We start from the raw sequence: 12,748 nt of genomic DNA, 5'->3' as shown, positions 1-12,748 counted from the left end.
GCCACACCTGCCAGACCCACAGGACATTGATGCAGAGTCTGAAGATCCGGATGTAGCCAAACTTTTGGTTGCATCTATAGAAGAACAGGAACTGGATTATGTTTCCCTAGCAGAATCCCTGTCCGTAACTGCTTCTGGCGAAAATTTGGGCGATTACGTTAAACTTCCCGCTCACATGAGATGTTCTGCCCATACGTTCAATCTGGTGGCGAGCAAGGATGCCGATGTTGCCCTACAAAGTGCGGTTTTTAAACATCCTTATAGAATCGCCATGTCCAAGGCTTACGCTCTTTGGAACATACCAAGCCGCAGCACAGTTGCAGCAGATACTTTGTTTGCTGCATTGAGAAAAAGGTTGATTGTCCCAAATGTTACAAGATGGAATTCCACCTATGACTCTGTAATTATTCTTAACTCCATTTTGGAAACAGACAGGCCTTCACTTTATAGAGCTATGACCCAACTTAGAATCAATTGCTTTAACGACCAAGACGTCGACTTATTAAAAGAATATGCTAAGGTAGAATAAACTTATTCAAAATTTATTTTTACAAGTCCTACTTTTACAAAAAATATATTTTTAAATAAAATTAAATATTTTTTAAGGTCATGTCGCCAGTGGCTTTAGCCCTTGACAAGATACAAGGAGAAGAGCATGCCTATCTGGGGACACTTTTGCCAATTCTTGCTGCAACAATTTTTAAATTAAATGATATAAAGTCCAAAGATCTGGTGTATTGCAGCCCTCTGGTCGATGCCCTTTTGGCTGGCGTCAACAAAAGGTTTGGAGCTATATTTGAGGACGAAGAATGCCAACTAGCTGCTGCCTTTCATCCCAGGTTTCGCTTAATCTGGTTGGAGAAATTTGACAATACAAAGGTTGCAAACGTGAAAAAGTTAATGGAAAGTAAAGTGGAGGAGGCAATGGTGCTGCAATCCGATGACAGAAGTAGTAATAGTGGTAGCAGCAATAACGAAGAAGAGGAAATGGACTTTTTTACTGCTGTCACTCAGGTCAATGAGAATGCCCTTAGTAGAAAATCGATTAAGGGCAAGGCACAAAATTTAATAAAAATCTGGTTAGAGACCAATTCTAAAGACTTGCTTACAGATGTCGCCTTTTTAGGTGAACAAATATTGGTTGATTTATTTGTTAAATTTAACACACCGATACCCTCGAGCGCTGCGGTCGAGCGGTTATTTTCGATGGGCAAGGACATTTTAAAAGCTAAGAGATCATCTTTGTCTGATGAAAATTTCGACATGCTACTTTTTATGAAGGGTAATATGCATCTAATGGACCAGATGGAAAACGAAAACGCTTAAAAATGGAGATATGCATAAAGATAAGCTGCATCCCTAGATATGCATAAATAAGCGTCTTTAGTATTATTTCTTAATAAATTTGTTCGGTTCATTCTATTGTTGTGTTATTATTTGTTAACCCCGTTTGTCAATAATAAACCAAACACATGTTGGTTCTTTTACTCTCCCGTTGTGTTGTGCTGCATTAGGCAGTTAAGATATAATTGCAGTATTGGAGACAAATTAATAAAACAAATTAACTATACGCTTAGTTCGTTTGACTATGTGATTAAAAAGCAAACTATAATACCGCATAGTTAAGGTAGTACATTTAAAATGCATATCACCGCTTTAGCTAATTTTGCGGTCCGCCATTGCCAATATTAACTCGTCTTATACCATAACCGCCATTTAAACCATTTAAACGATTATGGTAAACAGGTGAACATAGCTGTTTTGTTTCACTTTAAAAAAAAGCTCTACACAGCTAAAATTTTTCTAAAATTTGTGATTCTTTGAAAATATAATTAACGTTAACGGTATTTATTAACTTGCGTTACATTACGAACAAAATAACTGATAAATGTTAACGAAGTTAGTTTGTAGACTAACGGATTTTCGGTTATCGAAGTTACATTTAAGATTAACTGTGCCCACCTATGCTTAGTAATCATTTTTGACAATTTAAATGAAATTATTATAACATGAATGTAGATGTGCAAAATCACGCAACCAAAAACCAAGCAGGCTTTATTATTACGATCTTATGTAAAAAAGAAATAAAAATTTTCTGTGGTCGACGAAATTTACGTGTATAAAGTCAGCGCAAGACCATATTTTACCGATATTTGAAATGGAATTTGGCAAAAAGTACAATAGTTAAAAAAGTTTTAACCGGTTGTTAAGATAAATATATGTGTTAGTCTTTAGAATAATTTCATTATTATCTTGAAAACGTAAATTTAAAAGGCATTAAAGAGAAAACCTTCGTAGTTTAGTTTTTGACATTTAAATCATTATAGGACTGTTAAACTAATTATATCTTAATTTTAAAATCAAATAAAATTTAAGTATAGATAGATTGTACTTTTTGCAAAATTATATTTTAAATATATGATATAACAGTAAAATTACAATTTCGCAGGCCGAAAGCATCCGTCTTTAATCCGTTTAAAAAAAGGTTTTTGAAACAGAAATCTTGAAAAAAATAAATATTCTAAAAACTAACAAATGTCATTAACGTAACAACCAATAAAAACATTTATACATAATGTACTTTATGCTTTTTTTATTTTGAATATCGGTAAAATATGGTCTTACGCTGACTTTATACACATGAATTTCATCGCCGACTCCCCGCCGTTTTTTTGCAGGACGAATCTTCTGGCAAGTCTTTAAACGTTTTATTCTTTGTGTTTTAGTATATCAATTTATATACATTAACACGGGCAATAATTAATAACATATTTATGCACATTCTTCAGTGTAAAAAATGAATAATTAACGCTCTATTTTCTTCAAATACAGTTTGGAAAGGCGGCACTATTTGGCAATATACAAGATATCATTATACATTGTCCTCCGTCACCTAAAAGCGCGCGCTTTCAAAATTAGCTTTTTATAAGTTTTAGTTTGTAAAATTAAAAAATTGATACGAAAAAAGAAAGGTAACATGTTCTCGCACATTATTATTAAAAAAAAATAATAATTTACTGCTTATTTTGTTTCAAATGTTGTCTAAATAACTGTATATAACTACGCGAAAATAAAATTTCTCGCGGTAATTAAAATGCAAAATCCGCACTGTTTTGGAAAAATTTTGGCCGAAGTGTCCGTGGCCCAAGTGTCTGGTTACCTTTTCTACCATGCATACCAATTACTAACTAACAGACTGACCAACGACAGAACGATTATAAACTATTTTTTTAATAATTGCTAAGAATTATTTCAGTTTTTGGTAATAAATTAGTTTATTATTTATAGTAAGGAAACGAATTTTGCAAAGTCAAGTTATTATTTTCAGATTTTCTATTTTGTTTTGACTACTCTTACTGACTGTTTTATAAGGACTGTTTATAATACCGGCAGCGTGGTGTAGTGGTAAGAACACTTGCTACACCACACATGGGGTCGTGGGTTCAATCCCACTGATCTCATGCTGTAGCGCCTTTGAGTAAGCGCTATAAACGATAAACTCCTGCTGAGCTAGCAATTAATCAGTAGCATAATTATCGGGCAATTAAAATTCATAATATCCCAAACTGCCACAGGCAACTCGAGACTGGGTCGGAGTAACTGATGTTACTCTCTATGTTTAAGTTGCGCATTCGACTTTCCCACATCGAGAATAAAGATATATACAAAAAAAGTCACCATTTATATAATCTAACTAGTCCATCGAGTCCTATATAATTTAAAATTTTATTGTATTGTGCAATTTTAAGTGCTAAAACTCCGTTTGTCATTAAACTTTATTTTTTAACTGACTGACTTAACGGTCTGTACTCGAAACAACGGCAATTTAAAAATTTATCTGCGGTGATTTTTTGCCTTTTAGTCCTTGTAGTGTTTTTCAACGTTTGTAGTGATAAATTATTATGTTGTTGACATCTTTTTTGTCAGCTGCTTTTAAGCATTATCGCAACCAAGGTGTAAGATAAGGGTAGTAGCTTTGACGTGTAATCAGAATTTTTATCAGTTGACTATTCATTTTAAATTATTGTCATGGTGATTAGCCTTTTTTTAAACGTAAATACATAATTTCAAAGTAAAACCTTTTACAATTCATAAATATAACAAATAAAGGTGTAAGCACACTTATTAAACGAACGCCAACTTCTGTGGCCTGACTTTTTGGTACACTTGTGCACTTAAGTTTATTAACAATACAAAGTACGACATATATAAGTACTTATCGCACATTTCTACTACGATAAAATACTTTTATTAAAACGATTCGGCATGTATATGCGCCTGAATTATATAAAGGGTGACGCATCGACTTGAACCCGAGTACAGAACGCCTTGTGCGCATCGACCGGAGTACGAATCAAATGGCAACCTTTATATACCGATATATTTTAGTGTTTGTTATCGATATTTTTAAGAAAACAGTTTTATTTGAAAAAAAAATTTTTCAAGGTTCGATAAATATGAGAACAATATTAAGACATTCGTTAATATTAAAATTATTTGTAATGTATTATCAAAATGTTAATTTGTACAAATATAGAGTCGAAGTAATAACTAAAGTATGGCATCAATGACAAGCCAAACTATATTTGCGGTCTGGCCAAAGTTATTTTGTTGTCGGGCCAGAATTTATTTGCGGTCTGGCCAAAGTTATTTTGTGGTCGGGCCAGAATACATTTGCGATCTGGCCAAAGTTATTTTGTAGTTGGGCCAGAATTTATTTGCGGTCTGGCCAAAGTTATTTTGTGGTCGGGCCAAAGTTATTTTGTGGTCGGGCCAGAATACATTTGCGATCTGGCCAAAGTTATTTTGTGGTCGGGCCAGAATTTTTTTGCGGTCTGGCCAGAGTTATTTTGTGGTCGGGCCAAAGTTATTTTGTGGTCGGGCCAGAATTTATTCTCCGTCTGGCCAAAGTTATTTTGTGGTCGGGCCAGAATTTATTTGCGGTCCGGCCAAAGTTATTTTGTGGTCGGGCCAGAATTTATTTGCGGTCTGGCCAAAGTTATTTTGTAGTTGGGCCAGAATTTATTTGCGGTCTGGCCAAAGTTATTTTATGGTCGGGCCGGAATATATTTGTAGCCAATATAAAAGTTATCAAAAGTTATTACGGTCAGGGCAACCGTATATTTTCGGTAGAGTCGAATTGTTTCATAGTCGTTCTAAAAGACGGTTGGCAAAAACAATAATTGTTTATAGCCGCTTCGCCTAGTACGTGTTTCCTATATGTTATATTATGGCACCAAACGGTGTTAAAAACATCTAATGCTACTAACATTAAATAAAGTCATGTTTTTTTTTATTACTTTCTTTTATCTGTATATTTTTATTTTTAAACAGGCAATACTGGTTTTAAACCAAAAAGGGTGGTAGTCTTAACCGCTTTAAAGCGAGTTGGAGAATGGGCTAACTCTACCAGGGATAAGGATTAGTGTAAGTTTTGTATAAAAAAAAGGAAAAAATATTTATTTTAACAAAACCAAATAGTATGTATTTGTATAAAGTCCATGTGGAATCAATTGCTGCAACGTCACTCGGAAAAACTTTTTTATCGGCTAATTAATGATTTGGTGTTTTTAAATTTGTAGCTTGTGTTTATTGTATTTCTGTACATTTCGTACACATTTTATTATTTTACATGTAAATAAACTTTTATTGACTATTTTATTTCAAGTTTTAAAAACGCAAGTTTTTTTATTTTTAAATCTGCGAATTGGTATTTTCAATTACAAAGTTACCATACCGACAAAAAAGGCTTGGAAAAAATAAAAGTTGAAAAAGAAAACAAAAGATTACAAAAATAAAAATAACCACCAACAGGTTTTTTCAAAAAAAAGCATGTTTAATTCACACCTATTTTATTCTGGCTCCTAAAAGTCTGTTATTGCGAAGTGCGAAATAGCCTATGGTAAATAATTACTTTGACCTATTTTTAATTTTGTTAAAATTTAGTGCTTAAAAAAAGTTAAATTGCGTTTTGGATTCTGTTTATGACCCATAAAACCTTTACATTATTATTTTGTTTAACTTAATTTTAAAAGGTCTTTAACAATTAAACTTTAAACTATAATTTTGTGCAAATTTGATTTAGTTTAAAAAAATAAACAAATTCAAGTCAAATATACAAATTGCTTTAGCGATATCTAACAAAATTTTTTCAACTATTACCACGTTAAAAATTATCAATTTAAAAAAAAATATTGTTTTTTTTTATATTAACCGCAGGGTGATACGCCTAAAATAACAGTAATTATGCAACTGCGCCACGCAAAGTTGTTAACAAAGATGCTTTATTATGTTCACAGTGACTTAATCATTATTTACATTTTTGTTATAGATTTTTGGTTGGTATTAGAATAACATTTAAATACAATATATTAATTGGTCGACTTTATCTTTAAAACAAAAACTCGTGCTTTTTTGGTGCGAATTTTGTTAGGCACGACATCTTTTAACTTTCCCTTTTTTATTGGCTCCCTAAAGTCTGACGTAAAAGTCCTGCTGTAAAATGTGACGTTTGTTAAAAAGTTGTTGAAATTGGCCTTTCGTAAAACTAAAAACGTTTTTAAATATTAAATAATAGTTCATTTAGAACAACTATAAATTTATTAAAACATAACTTAAATATTTAATAAAAAACACAGTTAAGTGTTTTGAAATTGTAAAACATTTTTTTTAATGCAAAAAACATTTTTTTACTTAATCGGAAATTTTCCTAATACAACAACTAATTTTACCAGAAATATTTGTTTTTTTAGGTGGCTAAAGGTGTTATAATTTTTATTTTATTAAATAAAAACTAGATAAAGGCGGGATAATGCTTGATTTAAAATCCATTTTTTTATAAAACACTTCAAAAGGCATTTCCTATATTCAGTAAAGTTTACAAATGACAAAAATGAAGAAGGTAAGTTACAAGTTCTTAAAATCATTATTAAAATGTATGTAAAGCTATGTTTAAAAAAACAGCAAAGATTTATTCAGCAGTTCTGACTCAGCCTTAATTAAATTTTGATTGCTACATAATGTAAAAGATTTTTTGTAAAATATATCACCCAAAACTTTTTAGGATTTTTGATTTTCTCTTTCTAAATTAGAAAAATAATTTTTAAAAATAGATAATAAATTTTAAAACAAGCTATTTCAATTTTTGCTTCTTAAACTTATTATTTTATAGGTCGAATATTGTCATGCCGAAAAATGTGTGCTACACAAGCAAGTAAAAGTGAAGCAGGCAGAAGTCACTATCATTGTCCTGTATGTCCTTCAATATTTTCAAGAAAAGCACATTTTGTTAGGCATTTACAAAAGCACGAAGTAAAATAAGGTAGGGTAACCCTTGGTTATAACTAATTAAGTTACTCAGATTATTTGTAACCAACCAAATTTTGTAATTCTTATGCAGATACAAGAAATCTTCCTGAAGTTACAAAGAAAGAATGTGAAAAAACAAAGGGTTTGTGAAGTTTTATTTTTTGTCTTAAAAATTTACAAACCTTTTGTCAAAATAATTTTTTAATGTAAATAGCTTAATATATATACATAATTTTTTTTAAAGAGATTTATAAACTATAATATGCGTATAATATATAATTGACATAATTTTTTATAAATGTAGGTCCCTTTTAAAACCATGATTATAAAAACCTTAGTTAATAATAACAAATACCCAACTTATTTAATTAATAATAAGCATTTATTACAAATAACAAAAATTTAGGGCTTGATTATAAATTATACTAGCTCATTTTACAATAAATGTCATTCAAAAATAAAAGACGTTGTTTAATTTAAAAGGTAAAATTATTTACTATTAAAGTATTAGTTTGTCAATACATAACAAGTTAAATGTAAAATATATAAAAATCGCAATAACTTTGTTTATAAATTGTATAAAATTTTGCTTAAATAAAATAATTTTTCATGGTTTTACAAATATTAGTTGTCGGAGATGGAGAATATGAATGTCGTCATTGTAGTCAGTCATTCCAACACTTGGTTTCCTTAAGAAGACATGGGGAAAGAGCTCATGGCATAGTGCAGACCGAAAGGCCAGCCGTATGCATCAATAAGGATTCTGGTATTTTTTTCGTTGCTTGTGCAAACAGGGGTGCTTTGGCCCCGATTCATGTTAGAAAACATCGGATTTTGGGATCACAATGCACTAATGAAGATTGTGAAACCCTGTTAAAAAACAGCAGAAACTTTACTCCAGGAATGGAATGCCCTCACCTTGAGGCTACAAAATATGCAGACTATTCTGACCACGAGTTATTTCAACTTAATGACTTAAGCCAAAGCAATCACTGGAAAATTATGAAAATTTATTCAAAAAAGCCAGTTTGATTAATGAGCCACTAATAATTTGTGGTGATTTTGCTAGTTTAGGTTATTCAGACCAGCTAAAATATTTCTCAGTTTTTAATAACGAATTAACTTATTATGCAAAACTACGAAGGGTGAGGGTAACTTTTGACACCGAGATGTCAATTTGGTATTGTCAATAATGCCCCAAATCAGGTGAACAGCGAACCTGCATGCATGAGAAAATATTGCAAAGGCATTCTCCTTGACTTACTACCCCGAAATCTTATCTCAACAAACAAACAGGTTTGCACACGTGTTTAAAATAACATTTTACACAAACAGAGGTTGATTTTATGTTTGTTACAGTTTACCTCAAGAACCAACCGAGATGGACCAGAAGTTAATGAATTATTTCCTATCAGAAAAAACAATTCCTGTGGAATTTTTCAAAAGAATCACATTGCGGTTGAAAGAAATTTGAAAACAATATTTTTTGATAATTGCAACACCATTCCAATAAATGATATTCGCAATGCTGTATTGCATTTTGCGGCTCTGCAAAATTATGTTTATGATTTTTGCTGTGCTAAATGTGGAAATTTTCCAAATATTTTGGTTGGGGATGGCAATTGGTCCAACACTTTTAAACGTCCAGGTTTTTAAATAAATTTTGTTTAGTTTTTTAAGTCAAAAAATATTTTTTGCAATATATTTTTTTTTAAATATTAAACATTTTTTTTGAAATTAAATGAACCTAATTTATTTTTTATTTGTTTCTATTTACAGTCGAAGCTCTTACAGCTAACATAGAGTTGTGCACCGATCATGTGGATTTTGAAGTAATGTGGCAAAAATATACAAAGGAAATAATTGGCAGGGGCTTTTATGGTAAATACTTTTTGTGCAATAAAAACAGCAGGAAAATGTTTTATTAACAACATGGTGTAATTTTAAAAGGATCAAAAAACAATCCATGGCAACTAAAAACTTGTCACCAAAATTTTTCTCCATAGATGGGACCTGGTTCAGCAAATAGTCCGCGGTTGCTAAACACTGAGCACATAAAGGGAAAAGTACTTAACCAGCCAACATGTACAAAATCAGAAAAAACTTCTAATTCAAACATATCACAAGATGATATTTTAAATGCTTTGCATAATTACCCATCGGTAAGTTAATGTTGTTGCTTTTCTTTATGTATTTTATTATGGTATTTTTGATTTCTTGCTTTGAATTGATATCATTGTTTCACATTTTAAAAATTTAGGAATCAACAAGTGAAAGCTTACAGGAATTATGTATAAAAATTGGCATCGACAAAAAAGGAAGCAAGGAAGATCTGATAAATAGGTTGAACGAACTTGTGCTTTTTAAGGATGTATATCCCAAAGTATACAAATCCTTAAAAAAAATGTGCAGGTTTGTAATTTTTAATTTAAAAGTTCTGTTTATCATTGCATGGTTAAAAAACTGTTTAAATGCTACCCAGGTGGTGTTGTACACTTTTGTTGCCCTCATGGGGTATGCTATTACATGAAAATGTTACTCCGGCAGGAAAGTGCTGAGAGAGACCATGTTGATGGGCTTTTGTCTTTTGCAAGACAACCCCAAGTTTACATTTCTGATATAGCTAGCCAGGTATGAATTTTTACAATGAGAAAATAAAATTAATTACTCAGCAAAGGTATAAACTAAACCTTATATTAACTTATATGATTTATTAATTCGGGTGGGTAAAAGGTAAAAAACGCTTCGATGGGACTCGAAAAAGGGAAAATGCTGGTGATCGATTGCTGCAAAATGGAATGCAGCAAATACGAGACATATTATTTGTTGGTATTTAAAACTGTATATATATATATTTAAAAAAATAAATATCCGTAAAGAAATTATATACAAAGCTTGTCTTATTTTTTATGCACACCACTATCATAAATAGCCTTTTGCCTCAAGTATAAAACTTGATCTGTCCTGCTACCTTTACCAAGCCTATTACGCTTCGGAGGTTTATTTGTTAGAGCAGGACAGAGGCTCTTCCTCGTAATCAAGACATTGGATCACCAAGTGTAAGTTATGATTTTAAGGATTTTCGTAAACTGATATTTTGTCAGTTGAAAGGCCATATTTATTTTTTTTGCCTTTTGGTAACAGCGAATTTTAATAAAAAAATGACAAAACTTTGATACAATATTTTTTTCACTTGAAATGTTAGCCTCAGTGCAGTTTAAACAGAGAAGATCCCAATACTTCTGCACATCAACTTGCTGAATTACTTTTGTCAGGGTGTTTTTGTGCGAGTAAAATAATCTAAAACTTTTTTTCTAAATTAACCAACATATTTGTTAATTCATTAATAGGCATCACTAAAGAACCAAAATCGGTGTTGTTTAATGCACCTAAACAACTTATTAGAGTCACACAAATTTTCAAGAAAGACATATTCCGATTCAACATTGGTTTTTCTTTTTAACTTCTGCAAAATGTATCCACCAAATACTCCAAAATATACAGATCATCCAAAGTGACAACATTAATTTGATTGTTTTCTTTACAACTTTCGGACTTAAGAATTAAAATAAATTTATCAAATAGTTTTCTAGGTTTAAGGCATCTTTTCTTGATAGAAGTGAACTAAAGAGGTTGGGGGTGATTGATATTCCATCAAAGCTAAATTTAGAAAACAAGGCGTTCGCTGATACAAAAGAATTAAAAGTTGAAACAACATAATTTAATATCATCGGCTGTCCAAATCCCTTTTTGTTTAGTACAGGCTGGCAAAGCTATATTTTCAGAACAGGCCGGTAAGACTGGTCTCGTTTGCCCACTGTCATCCTCTATAAATATTGAAAGTTGCTCTAATGTCTCAACATCCACACAAACAGATACTACGTCACTCCTCCAGTCAATAAAATTGGCCATATTTTATAAAATGTATTAATAACTTACCAAAATCTATAAAAAATACGAACTTTTATAAGATTTTGTAATAGCGGCGCCAAATGTTTTTGTACTTTACTGGAGCGTGACCAGGAAGATATGAAAATGGGCAAAACGAGAGAGTTGCGTATCATTGGTTATATGATCATTGGGCCGATTTAGTGGTGAAGCAAAAATAAGTTATTTTTACGACAGTTTTCGATTTATTAGTTCAGTTTTTATTTTACTGGCCCCCCTGGTGTGATCCTGCTGATTTTATATATTTTAGGTGACAGACAGGCAGTTGCCTACCATTAAATTTTATGAGGCCAGCTGTATATAATTACAGGGTGTAATTATAAAGCTTATATATCTAGAGAAGGCCCACCCAAAGTATTTTCTGAACCGCTTTTGTTGGATTTTACAACTGAAGCTGACGAACTACAACATGGAGGTATAGCAAATGTTTAAACAGTTTAATTTTTTAGTAAAATCACTTCACATACCATTAATTGGTAATTTTGTTTCCTTTAGGAATTGCTGCCATGCCAGGGCCCCTTGACTTTTGGCATGCCTGGGCCCTTAACCCCTGAAATGGCAGGGCCCTGACTTCTGGCATACCAGGGCCCTCAAGCTCTGGAATGGCAGGTCCCTCACTTTCTGGTGCACCAGAACGAAGAAGAAGTCATAAAAGAAGCAAGTCAAATTTGATTTAAATTTGTTATTAAACTGTTTTTGAGTACACTTATGTGCCCTATTAAAACTACAGCATATGTAAATTTTTAAAACTTAATTTATTTACAGAAGCTACTGCAGACCCTGATATTGCAGAGCTTGTAATGGGATTACAGGAGGGAGCGAATGACCGGGAGCTCACCAGGGAGGAGGGAAGAATGAACAGAGATGAAGGAAGAATGAATCGAGAAGTTTTAAATAACATTCTTGGAACATTACAAAGATTTTTTAGACAATAGCTGCTTTTTGATTTTTTATATTATTATCCATTTTTTTAATTTTTTTGTTGCTTTGTTTGTGTATTCATTGGTTCATAGTGAAGCAGGGGGGAAGGCAGTATGCCATTATACGTAAAAGGGAGTTCTGAATGAAAATCATGTATTGTTGTCAAAAGATTGGAAACTGCTAATTTCGGAACACTTTTTTCACTTACAACCCATGAAATTATCGCCTGTTTAAAAGTGGTATTTTCTTTTGGTTTTTCAATATTTTTAGTAATAGACAATGGTGCGGTTGAATTAATTTGATCAAAATTTATTGAAACATTTTGATAAGGGATTGTTGTATCATCCGCTGAAGATATATAGGAAGACTCCGTAACGTCATCACTCACTTTAGAGCCTGAATTATGTTCAGAATTATGTTTTCAGAATTATGAATTATGTTTAGAGCCTGAATTATCTCTTATACATCTTATTTAGACTACAGAATATCAAACTGACTATCCACCAAGCTGCAATTATATATTTAACCTACATTGATATCTACTATCATTGCTTTCGCCTCTTTTCTTACT

The 12,748-nt window shown here is 31.8% G+C and overlaps 1 protein-coding gene across 1 annotated transcript; it reads left to right on the top strand.

Moving 5' to 3' along the window:
- The first annotated feature begins 6,892 nt into the window (after positions 1 to 6,892).
- On the top strand, positions 6,893 to 12,191 carry LOC145755817 (uncharacterized). The gene is made up of 15 exons (XM_082572060.1): positions 6,893 to 6,901; positions 7,172 to 7,292; positions 7,400 to 7,450; positions 7,937 to 8,232; positions 8,289 to 8,488; positions 8,646 to 8,956; positions 9,088 to 9,189; positions 9,259 to 9,291; positions 9,436 to 9,470; positions 9,569 to 9,716; positions 9,788 to 9,939; positions 10,514 to 10,598; positions 10,659 to 10,757; positions 11,567 to 11,671; positions 12,022 to 12,191. Exons 1-15 carry the CDS (start codon positions 6,893 to 6,895, stop codon positions 12,189 to 12,191), a joined length of 1,917 nt encoding a protein of 638 aa, XP_082428186.1.
- The last annotated feature ends 557 nt before the right edge of the window (positions 12,192 to 12,748 follow it).

Source organism: Corella eumyota, chromosome 6 (genome assembly GCF_963082875.1).
Source record: "Corella eumyota chromosome 6, kaCorEumy4.1, whole genome shotgun sequence".
In the NCBI taxonomy this organism is placed as follows: domain Eukaryota; kingdom Metazoa; phylum Chordata; class Ascidiacea; order Phlebobranchia; family Corellidae; genus Corella; species Corella eumyota.
The sequence above is the reverse complement of the archived record's forward strand: the minus strand, read 5'-3'. Positions and strand labels throughout refer to the sequence as shown.

Bases quoted from the DNA above. Each gene is read 5' to 3' on its own strand.
- LOC145755817 (XM_082572060.1), top strand. The intron at 8,489-8,645 runs GTATTGTCAATA...ACACAAACAGAG, and splicing joins GACACCGAGATGTCAATTTG to GTTGATTTTATGTTTGTTAC. The intron at 9,717-9,787 runs GCAGGTTTGTAA...TTAAATGCTACC, and splicing joins CAAATCCTTAAAAAAAATGT to CAGGTGGTGTTGTACACTTT.